General features: G+C 39.8%; 1 protein-coding gene across 4 annotated transcripts in view; it reads right to left on the minus strand.

The window, feature by feature from the left end:
• Positions 1–16,017, minus strand: part of DHX57 (DExH-box helicase 57) — a 55,427-nt gene that overhangs the window by 19,237 nt on the left and 20,173 nt on the right. For all 4 annotated transcript variants that reach the window (XR_009248369.1, XM_058683091.1, XM_058683089.1 and 1 more), the window contains exons 9-14: positions 15,806–15,930; positions 11,372–11,505; positions 10,465–10,519; positions 8,450–8,655; positions 3,592–3,708; positions 28–124 (exon numbers count right to left, since the gene is read on the minus strand). Coding sequence is in view for 3 of the 4 variants with exons in the window: in XM_058683091.1 (XP_058539074.1) it covers positions 28–124; positions 3,592–3,708; positions 8,450–8,655; positions 10,465–10,519; positions 11,372–11,505; positions 15,806–15,930 (734 nt within the window). In the remaining variant the exon portion in view is untranslated. The remainder of the gene's footprint in view (positions 1–27; positions 125–3,591; positions 3,709–8,449; positions 8,656–10,464; positions 10,520–11,371; positions 11,506–15,805; positions 15,931–16,017) is intronic.

The following is a 16,017-nucleotide window of genomic DNA, read 5'->3' on the forward strand; positions in this document are numbered from 1 at the left end:
TAAGGCTACAGAAAGCAATTAACTTACCGATTACTGCGTCTGTTGTTGAAAAGAGAATTGGACTGTAGCTGTTCATATAGCATTTTGATTTCTGCTAGTCCCGGTAAAAATACAAGTATAGCCCCTGGGTATATAAAAAGAATCGATCTGACAGATGCAAAAAAGGAAAAACTAATATGGATTATAGAGCTATTTTAAACTTTAAAAAATGTAATAATCTGAGATTTCTCACTATCAATTTTCTTTTTTTTTAAAAAGTCCCCAAGGATTTAAATGGATGACACTGTTTTTTATCCATTTTCTGATTTACCTTTCTACAAGAGGAAAACTGAAGTGTAGAAAAATATAACACTTTAGGCCATATAAGAATCATTAGCAAAGCTCTTTTTAATTCTTTTAACGTTTATTCAGTTTTGAGAGACAGAGGGAGACAGCATGTGAGCAAGGGAGGGGCAGAGAATGAGGGAGACAGAATCCGAAGTAGGCTCCAGGCTCTGAGCTGTCAGCACAGAGCCTGACGCGGGGCTCGAACTCACAAACTGTGAGATCATGACCTGAGCTGAAGTTGGACGGTTAACCAGTTAACTGACTGAACCATCCAGGCACCTCTCATCAGCAAAGCTCTTTAAATATACTTCTTTAGGGGCGCCTGGGTGGCTCAGTCAGTTGAGCGGCCGACTTCGGCTCAGGTCATGATCTCGCGGTCTGTGAGTTCGAGCCCCGCGTCGGGCTCTGGGCTGACGGCTCGGAGCCTGGAGCCTGCTTCGGATTCTGTGTCTCCCTCTCTCTCTGCCCCTCCCCCGTTCATGCTCTGTCTCTCTCTGTCTCAAAAATAAATAAAGCGTTAAAAAAAAAAAATTTATAAAAAAAAATAAATATACTTCTTTAGTGCACTGGGCACTGACATTCTGTTTCTATAGGAAGAGTTATCCTTCTAATCTTATAAGACAGGAAGACTCTTCTCTCTGTTAGTAAATAAAACCCATAAACATTTTACTGGAAATGAGAAAAAGAAAAGAAAATTGGCTGGTCAACCTGATAATCTAAATTCAGATAGATGTTAGAGAGGCAGCACATTAACTGGCCATGCCCTATTGAAGGTTTTATGGGCTTTTAACTTTTAATTAAAGAAAATAAGCAGTGATAACCGATTACAGAATATTTCTGTGCCAAGAGTGGCCACTCAGCAAGTCACCTTCTTCTGAGCTTTTTCAAAGAGGAAATTGACACCATCTTCACTAGCCCCTCCCTTTAATCCTACAAATATTTATTGGGGGCCTATGTCCGCTCTGTGCTAGGTACAATGGAATATAAACCAAAAATCTGCCCACAAGGAACTCAGGACCTATTATTTATCACAGTTATTTGCTCTACTAAGTAAATAAGGAAACTAAGTTATTATGAAAATGGAACTCCGAAGAGGGCAAAAGACATCTTTGAGGGTTAGTTTCAAACACCTCATAGTATACAAAGTATGTTTACATACATTGTCTCATTTGATCCTCATGGCCACTCATTAAGAAGGTTATTAGTACCTTTAAAGTGACTCAATAACTCAGCCAGGCGACAGAGTTAATGAGAGTGGGGCTTGGACACAAACCTGGGTTTCTGGAACCCTCTCCCCTCTCCCCTCTCCCTCCCCTCTCCCTATATCTATATCTATATCATCTATATCTGTATCTGTATCTGTATCTATATCTGTATCTATCTTTAAGAGACAGAGAAAGCACAAGCAGGGGAGAAGGACAAAGAGAATCTTAAGCAGGCTTCATGCTTAGTGCAGAGCCCGATGTAGTGCTTGATCCCACAACCCTGGGATCATGACCTGAACCGAAATCAAGAGTCAAAGCCACCCAGGTGCTCCTGTCCATATTTTTATGTGCCTCCTGATGTGCTCTGCCCTCACAGCTTGGCCATTTGTATCAGTGGTTATCTTTTTTTGTTTGTTTGTTTGTTTTTTAAAGTAAGCTCTATACTCAATGTGGGCTTAAACTCAAGACCCCGAAATCAGAAGTGATATATGCTCTTCCCGCTGAGCCGGGGAAGAGGTGTCCCTTTAACATTCACAAATATGTCAGCGCCCCCACTCACTACATCTACTCTGCTTTGAATTCAGGTAATTTTCTAGCAGTTCTTTTGTCCACCATACCTGATTTTTTTCAACAATAGTCTTTTCCTTTGGGATGAAACAAGATATTTAGACCAGTGATAATGCATTAGCAAACACGGACTAACCGCCCGAGATGACCACAAGGTACTTCAATCCTTTTGCGTGGCTCATACGTCTCTTCAGGAAATATCACGTAATGATTAAAGTCTAAGCGGTGGAGGACAGCCACTCCCATTTCTCTTAAGCGCTGTGCAGTGAGCACATGAGGTAAGTGTTTGATCTGTCGTTCAACTTATGATCACCCAACAGTGGCTGTATCTATTCAGGCAGCAAATATTCCAGGTACTGCCCTAGGGTCTGAGGAACACAGTGGTGCCTGATAAATCCACATTCTTGAGCAGTTTACATGCTATTGAAGGAGACCGTCAGTAAGCAGAACTATGCTTCTGGATAGTGCGTGGTGCTACGATGAAAATGAAAATCACTCTTGGATATCACGATAGAGTAAGAGTTCAGAGAAGACTCCTCTGAAGAGAAAATGTTTGGCAGAAACCTGAATGATGTGACGGATTCAGTTACGAGATTTGGGGGATGAGGGACTGCCTAGGACGACGGCGAGTAAGGGGAAAGTAGTCGTTGCTCTGCGTCACAGTAGTAGCAACGATCATAGGAATAATAACGACGAAATACGTTATCATCGCAACGGTATCGTTTTTAGGCGGAGTATCGATGGGCATTAACTGCAAGCCAGGCACTGTGCCAAGTGCTTTACATATGGTTTCTTTCTTTCTTCCTTTCTTTTTCTTTTTTTTTTAAAGATTTTATCTTTAAGTAATCTCTACACCCAGTGTGAGGCTTGAACTCACAGCCCTGAGATCAAGAGTCCTGTGCTCCACTGACTGAGCCAGACAGGAGCCGGGGACCCCATACAATGGTTTCTTTTAATCCTCAAAATAGCTTCATGTCGGAGGACTTATTATAATGTCTTCATTTCACAAACAAGGAAACTGAGGCATAGCAAAGATAAGGGCTCTCTACCTGTGACTACACAGTTCCTGAGTAGGAGAGCTAGGACTTTATCAGACTCGAGAGCCTGTTCTCTTAACCCCCCTGCCCTGTGACCTTCATGTGCATCAAACACTCATTAGCAGACTCCCATTTAGCCTGGGGCTAGGTGTTTAATATGTGGATCACCCAGACCTTCTTTTCAAACTTCCTCCTTGTGGACTTTGTGTTGTTAACATCTTTTTGCCCGGCGGGAACAAAAGAGTGCTGAGTGAAAGCAGCAGGTGAACCTCGAAAAGTAAAAGGTAAAATCCTCCCCCCTGAAAAGCCTAATAAGCAACTTTACATACAACTGTCAGTGAAAAAGTGAGGGTGGGGGTGACGGCTCCAGGAAGGGAGGTCACTCCCACAGCACCCATCATCTAAGTGAGCCGCCTTCCTTTTGCCGTCTCCCACACAAATGAAGAAGCGATTACCTGGAGGGTAGGAGTGCTTTCCATCCACGATCCACTCTAACAAGGCCTCTATTAATTCCAGATTAACCTTTTCAAAATCCATGATGGACATAGTTTTGATGACTGATTTGCTAACCCCTGAAAGAAAGATAAAAATCAGAAGGATAACTAAACCTTATTAAAGACAGTGATGCCTGTGAACTAGGTGGGTCTCACCTTGAATTGCCAACACAGATGTTGACACTGATGCACTGAAATGACTTGGTTTCTTTCAGTCGCTCAGAAAGTACACGTTTACTAGGAGAACTTTTTGCTTGAACAAGGACTCAAAGAACAGGCTCCTGACCCTGCTGGAAAGGCTCAGATAGGCTGCTGTTTCCTTTCTTCCTCCCCCACTTTTACCCATCACACACTTAGTGACCATTTAAATCCCAGGAACAAAATTCAAAGACAAATACACTTTAGAAACCCCTTCTAGATTCAATCAAGTCATGAGTCAGATCAGATGGAAGTCCAGGCAATAGTAATCCAGGGAAATCAACAGAGACCAAAGCTTTCACTGACATCTTCACAACAGTGACTCTTTCCCGCCCCCCCACCCAAAGTTTATTTTGAGAGAGAGTGTGAGCAGGGGAGGGGCAGAGAGAGAGGGAGAGACAGAATCCAAAGCAGGCTCTGCACCAGCCGTGCAGAGCCCAGAACAGGGTTTGAACCCTCGAACCATGAGATCATGACCTGAACCAAAATCAACAGCCCGAAGCTTAACCGACTGAGCCACCCACATGCCCCACACAAGCTTTGGATCTTCCCTGAAAAATACATGTGATTTTAACGGCTTCACTAACAACTCCTGAAGGCTATCCTCAGACTTCTAGTTCAAGGGTTTCTAGTCTCCTCCGAATCTATCTGAGGCCTAGTGAAAGACACAGTTCTTTGTGCTTGGGCTATAAGAGCTATAAGCTTGGGCTCTTTTAAAAACAAATAGCATATTCTTGGGAGTCTAACTCTCTAAAGACTACTGGCCTTTCTTCTTGGGTCCTCTTAATAGCCCATCACCCTAAATATAGTCTAACTAGAACAAAATAGCTGCAGGTAGTATCATGGAAGAGAAGTTTCCTATATTAGGCTAAAAAGTTTGAAAAGGGGCAAAAGCAGTTTCTAAACAATGTTGTTCTACAGTGTGGAGCCTGTGTGGGTCAAAAATGAAAGAAAGAAACAGGTTATATAAATAAGGGTGTGGTGGGGTGTGGAAGGCAGAGAAGGAATCATTTTTATCTGTCAAGATTCCAAAAAGCTAGACTTGACTTTTCTTTTTTTTTTTTAAGTTAAGCTTCATGCTCAGCGTGGAGCCCAGTGCAGGGCTTGAACTTATGACCCTGAGATCAAGACATGAGCTGAGGTCAAGAGTTGAATGCTTAACCCACTGAACTGTCCAGGAGCCCCCAAAAAGCTAGACCTTTTTTTTCAAAAAGGAGAAAAGATCAGCTAACAGAAAAAAAGAGAAGTGAAATCGTTTTTTAAAAAAATTTTTAGGGGCACCTAGGTGGCTCAGTCGGTGAAGGTTAAGTGTCCCACTCTTGGTTTCTCGTGGTCTGTGGGTTTATCCCTGCATCAGGCTCTTCACTGATGGTGCACAGCCTGCTTCAGATCCTCTGTCTCCCTCTCTCTCTGCCCCCCCTCCCCCAAAATAAACATTAAACAAATATTTTCAGGGGCTCCTTGGAGGCTCAGTTGGTTAAGCATCTGACTCTTGATTTGGGTTCAGGTCATGATCTCACAGTTTCAGGAATTCGAGCCCATGTCGGGCTCTGCCCTGACAGCAGGAAGCCCGCTTGAGACTCTTCCTCTCTCTCTGCCCCTCCCCTGCTTGCACTCTCTCTGTCTTTCCCAAAAATTAAAAAACAAAACAAAACTTTAAAAAAATAAAAGCAAAGGGGCACCTCAGTGGCCCAGTTGGTTAAGTGTCGGACTTCGGCTCAGGTCATGATCTCACGGTTTGTGGGTTTGAACCCCGTGTCAGGCTCTGCGCTGAATTCTTGCTCGGAGCCTGAAGCCTGCTTCAGATTCTGTGTCTCCTTCTCTCTCTGCCCCTCCCCCACTTGTGCTCTGTCTCTCTCTATCAAAAATAAATAAATGTAATAAAAGAAATTAAAGAAATAATAAATAAAAGAAAGTTTTTATAGTCGGGCAGTTTTTACTACTTAAAAGGACTGATTATTACTTTTTTTAACTAGAAAAAGTTTTAAGAGTTCAACTCAGAAACTATCTTGATTTTCTGAAAAATGAGAGAGCCTTGAGATCAACCAGATTTAGTCTTTTTGTTATAGGGAAAGAGAAGCTAGTGACAGAGCCGGGTTTCATGACCCCAAATCTTCTATCCTCCTCCCCCCTCAGAAAGGAATTCTCAAAAGTGCTTTCTGAACTTTGGTAAACTGTGTGCTTGAAATTGGAAAGGCCTGGCTTAGATCCCATCATAATTTTTAAAGAAAATTCCGAAATTTCAAAAGAGAAACCAAAGGGGTTTTCCTGTTCCATAATTTAGTAGAATAAGGAAATGGGAATTATCAGCTGGTATGATGTACAGAAGGAACACAAACTTTTGACTCAGACATATTTCAGCTAAAATTACTAATGTGTATTGACTAGATGGGCACCGTGCTGTGGATTTGTATTATCTCATTTAACTCCCTAAACAACTCCATTTTATAGATTAGGAAACTGAGGTACAGAGAAGACAAGCGACTTGCTTGAGGAATTCTGAGGGAGCAAGTTGAACCCAGGTCTGTATGATGCAAGTTCATACTCTCAACCTTAGTTCTCAGGATGTTGGGAAGATTAAGTGAAATATTTAGGAGCTATGCGTATCTTTCTGAACAGCAGAATAATAGCTAATCCCCTAATTCCTGGATGATTACCACTCCCCGCACAGGACTGGGAAGATAGTCTTCGACGGAAGGAGAAAAAGGAAAACTCATTTGCTTCTTCTCCTATAGAACAGGGGGATGCAGGCTCTTACTCCTTGAAAGGTAAGCACTTTTGTTTTTTTGGAAGGGCTAGAGGAGTTGGGGTGGCAGTCCAGGGAAAAGAGCAGGGAGGGCAGTTGAGACATGTCTCTGGTCTAGGCTTTAAGGAAGAAAGCAACAGTAGTAATGTTGCCGTGTCTGTGTGTTTAGCTCAGCTCATATGCACAGAAGACTATCTAGGAACAAAGAACAGTTAGGTGGGACCTGGCATAGGAGGAGGGATCAGCTAAGAACACATAAAGAAATGCTCAGTATAGGATGGACCCACAAAAGACGCTATCTGAAAGCCTGTGAGTAATGCTAAAACTAGTGGATGACATTTTGAGGATTTTAGAGGCTATTTAAAAAGTCTTCAAATATCTCTCCACAAATGACTTATTAACTATAAAGGGAACAAACAGTGACCTACACAGGGGAGACACATAGCCAACATCTCCTTAACCAAGTGATCAAAAACAACACTGCCAATAAAGGGACAAACCAATGTCATATGCCTCCTGATACGATGTGCCAAAAAGGACTCAACATTGTTTCTGTGGTTTTCTTTTTTTTCTTTTTTTTTAATGTTTATTTATTTTTGAGACAGAGAGAGACAGAGCATGAACAGGGGAGGGGCAGAGAGAGAGGGAGACACAGAATCTGAAACAGGCTCCAGGCTCCGAGCTGTCAGCACAGAGCCCGATACGGGGCTCGAACTCACAGACCGTGAGATCATGACCTGAGCCGAAGTCGGACGCTTAACCGACCGAGCCACCCAGGCGCCCCAGTGTGGTTTTCTAACCAAAAATGAAACCCAAAAGGTTGGGTTTTCTAACCTAAATTTAATCATGGGGAGACATTAGACAAATCTAAATGAAGGGATATTTTAGAAAATAACTGGCCCAAACTCCTAAAAAATGTCAAGATCTTAAAAGAAAAATAAAGGCTGGGGAGTTTTTCCAGATCAAAAGAAACTAAAGACACACAACAATGAATGCAATACATAATTGTGGGTTGGATTCTGGGCCAGAAAAAAATAGCAATAAAGGACATTTTTGAGATAACTGGCAAATTAGAATAGTGACTATGTATTAAATAATAGTATTATATTAGTTAAATGTCTTCATTTTGATCATGTCCTGTGCTTATGCTCTTAAGAAATACATATGTCTGTTCTTGACTTCAGCTCAGATCATGATCTCCCAGTTCATGGGTTTGAGCCCTGCATCAGGCTCTGTGCTGACAGTGCAGAGCCTGCTTGGGGTTCTCTCTCTCCTTTCTCTGATCCTCCCCTGCTTGCAGGCGCGTGTGTGCTCTCTCTTTTTCTCTCTCAAAATACGTAAATAAACATTAAAAAAGAAAAAAGAGAAGGAAATATGTACTCATATACGAGGGATTAAAGGACATGATATCTGCAACCTACTCAAAGGGTTCAAGAAAAAAACATATAACGTGTGCACAGTGCAAATGATAAAGGAAATGAAGCAAAATAATAATTGGTGAGCTGGGGTAAAGGATATATGAGAGTTCATTGTATGGTCCTGCCAGCTTTTATTATGAATTTGCAATCATATCAAAATAAAAAGTTACAAAATACTAAGGAATATACTTGTATTTCACTACTTCCCAATTTTTCTATAATAAACATTTCTTTTATAATCAGAAAACACCTATATGTAAATATAATAACAATTACGTCTAATATGTGTTGAAACTGCTATTTTTTTTCCAAGTTTAAGGTTGTTCTGATGCATTAAAGACAATGTAGCTGTGAAACAAGAGCCACGTTTTTCTTCCTCTGGATCACAGTGGGGGGCGGCGGGGGGAAACTGGTTCCCTATGACATAACCGTAATATTCCCCCAGGAAACACATTACCTTTATAGCGGGCCAGGAGCTGCTTGAAATCCAACTGTTGGTCTGGCACTGCATCTCTGACAGAATCCTGGTGCTGGAGGTGAAGGGAGAGCCTCAGGTCTTCCTCTACTTCTTCAAACGCAGTTCTGCTGCGCCTCGCTTTAAGCTTCTCCTTTGACATCTGTTTCATGGAGCGCAGATAAGGGCTCCCATCCTGCAGCACGTACCTGAGGAAGTTAAACAAAGGGATGGGGCTGTTAGTATGTAGGTCTGTTGGTGAGGAATGAAAATATTCACCTATTTATGTTTTCCGATCAGCAGAGTGTTGCTCTGTCTCTGCCCAATTCATGTGCTTCTCTTTCACCAGTCCAGGGTTCTGCTGGCCTGTGCCCTATTTCTGGTAGGGAACACACTAGAATGTTTTTGGTTCTGTTTCAAGGTAATTCTGGAGGCAGTGAGTTTGAGAAAGTGAGAGAATAAAGACAGGTAAACTAGTTAACACGTTAATTTCCCCAGAGATTCACAGCGGAAATGGGGTAGGGCCCCCACATAACAATTTATTTAATAAGTTCCCTACATAGGCTTATTGCATGCAAAAGTTTGAGAGCCACTGTTTTGGGGTTTTTCGCTTGAGAAAACTGTACCATTAAATAAATAGAGAATTAGAAGTAGGTCTTATTAGAAAGGGAAGGAGCAGGGAGTAGGAGAAAAATTCTGAACTGAGTTTTCGGTGCCAGACTGCAAGGGCATTTTCTTTCTGGAGCTCAGAGGTCAGGAACAAAGATACTGATTTGGAAATTCTTGGCACAGAGGTGACATCTGAAATCACATGAGTCTAACAGAGGGACAAAAGAGTTTAATGGTGAGAAGGAATAGCGCAAGGATAAAACCATGGGGCGGGGGTTTCATGGTCAAAGAGTAGGAAGAGGAATCAGGGCTTTCAAAGGAGAGAAATATGTTTGTATCCAATGGAAATGGCCATTTTTTACCCAGCGCTGAAATTATGCAGACATCCTGACTCTCACACTAGACTGCAAGCTCCCTGAGCACTGCAGGATGATGATGATGATGATGATGATGATGATGATGATGATGATAGCTAACATTTGTTAGGTGCCAGGCACAGTTCTAAGCATCTGCAGCTATTAACTCTAAGAATTAATTAATCCATCCTCATGACAACCCTGTGAAGCAGCTATTAATATACCATTTTACTTGTGATGAACCTGAGTCACAGAAAGATCAAGCTACTCATCAATGTTACAGTTAGTAAGTAGAGGGATTTAAATATTGGCAGTTTATCTGCAGAATGGGTACTTTTTTTCATATTAAATTCTCCATATATCTGGTCCTTCATCATTTAAAAAAAATTTTTTTTAATGTTTATTTATTTTTGAGAGAGAAAGAGAGAGAGACAGAGACAGAGAGAGCGTGAGCAGGGGAGGGCAGAGAGAGAGAGAGGGAAACACAGAATCCGAAACAGGCGCCAGGCTACAAGCTGTCTGCACAGAGCCTGATGCGGGGCTTGAACCCATGAACCATGAGATCATGACCTGAGCCAAAGTCAGATACCTAACTGACTGAGCCACTCAGGTGCCCCTGTCCTTCATCATTTTTTCAATAGACTTCATTCTTCAGTACAGTTTTAGGTTCACAGCAATATTGAGCAGAAGGTACAGAGGTTTCCTGATACTCCCTGTTTCCCACAAACGTATAGCCTTCCCCATTATCGACACCACCCCCCCCGCCCCCCAACACCAGGGTGATATAACTGTTATACTGATGAAGCTACAATGGTACATCATGATCACCCAAAGTCCATAGTTTACATAGTTCCAGTCAGTACTCTTAACATACAATGTGTACTGTGATGTGAATTGCAAATGATTTGTATAATATTTGCTGAAAAGGGAAAACCAAACACTCAAATGGAAAAATCAGAAGAAAAACTAACATGTCTATTAAAATGCTGGCACACTGAGGTAAAATAATGTTTTCAAAGACTTTCACCAAACCTTAATTAATGTCTTCCTTACCTTGTCACAGCAATTGCATCTTCCAGAAAAAACTGATCAACAGGAAATGTACGACCTAGAAGGACAAGAAAATAAGACTCAGGATACCTGTTCAACTACCTTGAAATAAATAGTTTGCAAATGTAAAGTTCTCTTAAAACAAAGCTTGGCACATTAAGGTACTGTTTGCTCTGTTGTCTTAAACATATCAGAAGAAAAGAAAAGCTTTTGATGAGAGAAATTAGAAGGGATAGATAGATTCCAGCTCATAAAAAAACAGAAGTATATAGGTGGAAATGCTCATTTGGTAATAGGACATTTTTTAACCTCTTCTTTTTTTTTAAACCTGTTACACTTTTCCCACCCTCCCCTCCCCCAAGGGGACTTTTAAACATTCAACAACTAGAAGAAATAGTACGATTATTCGTCAAAATCGTCCATAAATTGTTCTTGTGACAATCAACTGCAGAAGGATAAAGCAACCTCCAAGGTGATAAATTAATCCCACAGTGAGACTATGAAAGCACCAGAAGACACAGACTACTCAACTTCACTTTCTCTCAGAGTGGACCAACATCCAGGAAGTTAGCAGAATCCTGTAGTGAACAAATCTGCTATACACAGAGACAACTCTATGACAGATTACCACTATTAACTCATACTTCAATATTAAACACAACGGAATTCTAGAAATCCTAGTAACTGAGACTTTTTTCAAAAGCACATGTAAAACTGAAATCTCTTAGCAAATGGATATAATGTTGCTTCTTTATTAATTTCATTATATGGTCATTAATTTTATTTGTTATAAATCTAATCACTTCTTGAGAAAATATCAATACCTGTTATTTTACATCTCAGATGAACTTTAAAAATAATTATATTTGCTTATCAGAACAAGGCATATTTAATGATGCATATTAATCACCTGGGATAGTAATAATTGGGCAGGAACTGAAATATTCTGAAAAGAGCTCAGCATTTAAAGTTGCACTCATTAGAATAACTTGAAGAGTTGGTCTCTGCAACAAAATGTCCTTCAAGACGAGCAGCAAGAAGTCACTAAGGGAAATAAAAGAAACACCTCAAGATCAAACAAATTTAATACATAAAAATGAATTAGCTTTATTTTTTTAAACGTTTATTTTATTTTTGAGGGGGGAGGGAGAGAGGAGAGAGAGAGAGAGAGAGAGAGAGAGAGAGAGAGAGAGAGAGAGAGAGAATGAGCAGGGGAGGGGCAGAGAGAGACAGAGACACAGAATCTAAAGCAGGCTCCACGCTCCGAGTTGTCAGCACAGAGCCTGACGTGGGGCTTGAACCCGTGGACCGTGAGATCATGGCCTGAGCTGAAGTCAGATGCTTAACCAACTGAGCCACCCAGGCGCCCCAAAATGAATTAGCTTTTGATGCATTTTGAGCAAGGAATGTGTAGACCTATGTGAAAAAAAAAATAAAACTCTACATCTTATAGAAAGATGTGTCATGATCCTAGATGTGAAGACTTAAAATTATGAAGATATAAACTCAAATAACCAAATAAACTCAAATCAGTGTACTACCAATCAAAGTACCAACAGGATCTATCATTGCATTTGATGATTCTACTTCTGGATATCTACACATACATAATGAAGAATATACAAAGATTTTCATAATAACATTGTTCGTAATAGTAAAACAATGACAACTGCCTAAATGTCCATCGACTAAGAAGTGGTTGGCTAAAAAGAAATCACCCAATCTGTGGAATAACATGAGGCAGACAGAAGGAAATAACACAGAGCTTTAGATACTGATATGAAAACATCTCTGAAAAAAACCCAAGTATGTACTGCAACAAGCACTGCACAAAAGCAATATCCTTACTGGTCTCCCTGCTTTGGCCCATCCCCTTGCAATCTCTTCTCAATAGAGCAGACCAATGGTTCTGTTCGAATGTAAATCTTACTGTGCTGGTCTTCAGCTCATAATCCTTTGATGACTTATTAAAATCCTCACTAACAAGTTAGGTCCTACATGACATTTTCTGCCCCTACCACCACTTGTATCTGGCTGCTCTCCCCTTATTCACTCACTCCAGCCACACGGTCCTCCTTGTTGTCCTGGAGGCATGTACCTCAGGTCTTTTGCACATGTTATTGATCTGCCTGCAATGGGCTTCTCCCAGACATTCACAGGTAGTTCCCTCATTTCCTTCAAGTTTTTACTCAAAGATACCTTTGTAGCCAGGCTTTCCCTAGTCACTCTATTTAAAAATTCAAATGCTCCCCTCCCCTGCATTTCATATCACCTTTTCTCTTCTTGGCACTTAACATATTTTACTTATTTATCATTCTTATCGTTGAGCTCACCCATCAGAATAGAAGCTCTATGAGGACAGGGATTTGGGTCTATGTTGTTTACTAATAAAATAATCTAGAACAATGTCTGGAACAATAGTAGCTGCTCAAAAAACCTGTTGACTTACTAAATGAACACATCAGTTGTATAAGAAAAAAAGGTCAGAAAGCAAAAGTACCTATTTCTAACAAAGTAAACATAAATGTCAATGTATAAAAAGGACATATCACTAGTCTCATCACCACAGTTATCTCTGGGGAAGAGACTGGTAATGCTTTGGAAGTGTTAAGGGAGACTTTCATTTTATCTGTATTGCTTGGATGGATAGATAGGTAGATAGATAGATAGATAGATAGATAGATAGATGGATAGATAGATGGATAGATAGATAGATAGATAGATAGATAGATAGATAGATAGTAGGCTCCATGCCCAATGTGGGTCTCAAACTCACGACCCCAAGACCAAGAGTTGCATGTTCCATTGACTGAACCAGCCAGGTGCCTCCTGCATAGCTTTAATTTTTAATGAGAGCATATTCTTGTACTATTTCGTTCTCTTTAATTTCATGAGCTAATTAACTTACATGTACGACTTTTGTTTCTTTTTTAGGGAAAAGGACATAATATAACAATTAAGAAATGCTTAAATAATTTATAATACACGCATACTTAAAATCTCCTTCTGCAATTATTAATAACTTCAAAGATAGTTCATGCTATCACGTTAACTATTATATGAGAAGCAGCACACACAACTCCAATAGTGTTTGTGGAGACATATCTCTCTCTACCACATCTCTCTCCTAACTCCTAATATACTCCCAGAAGAAAACAGACCAAAATCGTAACAGGTAATTATTATACAGGGGACAAAAAATATTTTTTGACATTTCTTTGATACTTTCCAAACATTGAGGAAAATCATGTTATCTCTATGGTCAGAAAATCTATTAAAAATTTTAAACAAACACAGCTATAACTTTTCTACATTTAACCTTTAATCTTATGTATATTTTTACTGATCTTGAGTCCTAGATTTTACTCCTATTTTTTTGTTTTTCTTTTTCCATCTGAGCCGGCAAATATCCCCCTACTTTTTCTTGTAATTTGTACACTCCTTTCCCAAAGGCTGCTATTTGTAAATGACTGAATCTCCCTTCTCCAGAGTGTAATTTATCTTTCATCGGGTATTATTTTGAATTTTTAACTGTTGGTATTCTACAAGTCATTAAGTTTTATATAAAAATCTTTCTCTTTTGAGATCACGATTGAGAAACCAGACCCCGTACTATGCTCTAGTTTCTCTGAGTTTGTGGAAATATAGATGTTATGAAAGCCAAAACCATTTTTTGTATTTAGAATTATACTGGATATAATTTCCCCTAAAATTTTAAATGTACCTTTAGAATATAACATTTAAATATTATTAGTCTGGTAGAATGTCTTATTTGATTTCTTCCTCCAAGTTGCTTAGTGATTCTGTGAAAATATTTTCTTCTTTCAAATGTTCACTTGAACATTTGCCTGCAAAAATGAAATGACTTACCATTTATTTTTCCCCCCACTGTTTTCTGGAGTCTCTACAAAAAAATTATTTGTCCCTCAAAGATTCCCAGTGTTTTGTGTATAGTCATTTAAAATTTACTATTGCCATGTCCTAGGAATTATTTCTTTTTATTTTGATCTATTCTTTTTATATGTAAGTCCGCTTTTCCTTAGTTTCCAATTACTTGATATTTCTTATTTACTAGAGTATCAGTGTATTTATTTCTTTGAACAAATAGTCTTCTGGTCCTATGTCTTCCCTGCTCAGTTCTTAAAAACTTTTTATTAGCAGTAGCAGGGAATCCTTTTCATGTTTTTTGGTTTGTTTCTTTTTTAAATTTTGCTATTAGCTATTTTCTGCTTCTCTGGCAATCTGCCAACTTTAGTTACTTAGATTTTCCTTCCATTCAAGGTACTTATAATAGTATAGTCCTTTTTGGGAAAGTCTAATAATTTTCATGGGATTCTTTTTTTTCCATACTACTTTTTTTTTTTATTGCTCTAGAACATGATCCACATGACAAACTATGATTAATGCCACCTATTTACTAGGCCCTTCCTTTGAAAATACTCAGAATTTTGATTTTACATCCCAGCCCTTTAATGACTTCTAATTTCATAGAATAAAATCTAAATGCTTTATTGTCATGGTATATAAGCCCCTGGAAGATCTGGTTTCTTCCTTTTCTACCTGCTACTTTTTCCCTCATTTACTCCAACCAGCTGCACAGGCTTCCTCCAGTTTCTGGGCTCATGATACCCTTTCCCACTGCAGAATCTGAGAATTGTGGCTTTGTGCCCATTTGTCACACAGGATGCCTTCTCATACTTCTGTTTTTAATTTAAATATCATCTCTTGAGAGATAGCAACTCTGACCATCTCAGGGATCTCTCCCCTGCAAACACAGCAACCTGTTTACTCCTTCATAGGACTTACTCCAATTCAGAATTGTTTACGTATTTATTTGTTCATTATTTGTTTTTCCTACTAGACAATGAGATAAAGGGGAGTCATATATGTTTGCTCACTATAGCAACCCCAGCAATTAACAGATCACTTGGCACTTAATACAGTCTCAATAAATGTATGAAAGAATGTCAGGACTGAATGACTGACCAAATGAACAAAGAAGGAAGGACATACTGACCAATCCATCAACTACAGCATGCCTTACACCTGCTACTCCTAAGTACAGTGCCCAGCTCAGCATGATGCCCAGGAGGTGTTAAGTATCTCCTGGGAGAAGATGTCCATCTGACAGGATGACTCTTCTAGTGATGAACATATGCCCTCCTAGCCTTTTTAGTATTACAGACCCTGGAGATCAGGAAAGCGTTCCTCTTCTCTAACTTGGGCCTCCTCTGTGGCCTTCCTCTCTAGCTCTGTGAAACCGAACTGGAAACAGAACAAAATTCTTTCAGCCATGTCTTCATTTTATGTGTGTGGCTATTTGTTTGGAAAATCTTTGTTTTACCTTTCTTCTGTCCTCTCATGAACTTCATCAACAATGATATGGGTGATTCCTTGTAGAGCTGTGTCTCCCTCCAGCCTTCTCAGCAGCACGCCTGTGGTGCAGTACAACAGTCTGGTGGCTGAGGACTTACACAGAAAAGGGCATAGAAGGCATTCATGGAATTTTTGAAAAAAGGAAACTCTTTCTTTCTTTTTTCTTTTCTAAATTTTAAC

The sequence above is a fragment of the Neofelis nebulosa genome, chromosome 9, assembly GCF_028018385.1.
Source record: "Neofelis nebulosa isolate mNeoNeb1 chromosome 9, mNeoNeb1.pri, whole genome shotgun sequence".
In the NCBI taxonomy this organism is placed as follows: domain Eukaryota; kingdom Metazoa; phylum Chordata; class Mammalia; order Carnivora; family Felidae; genus Neofelis; species Neofelis nebulosa.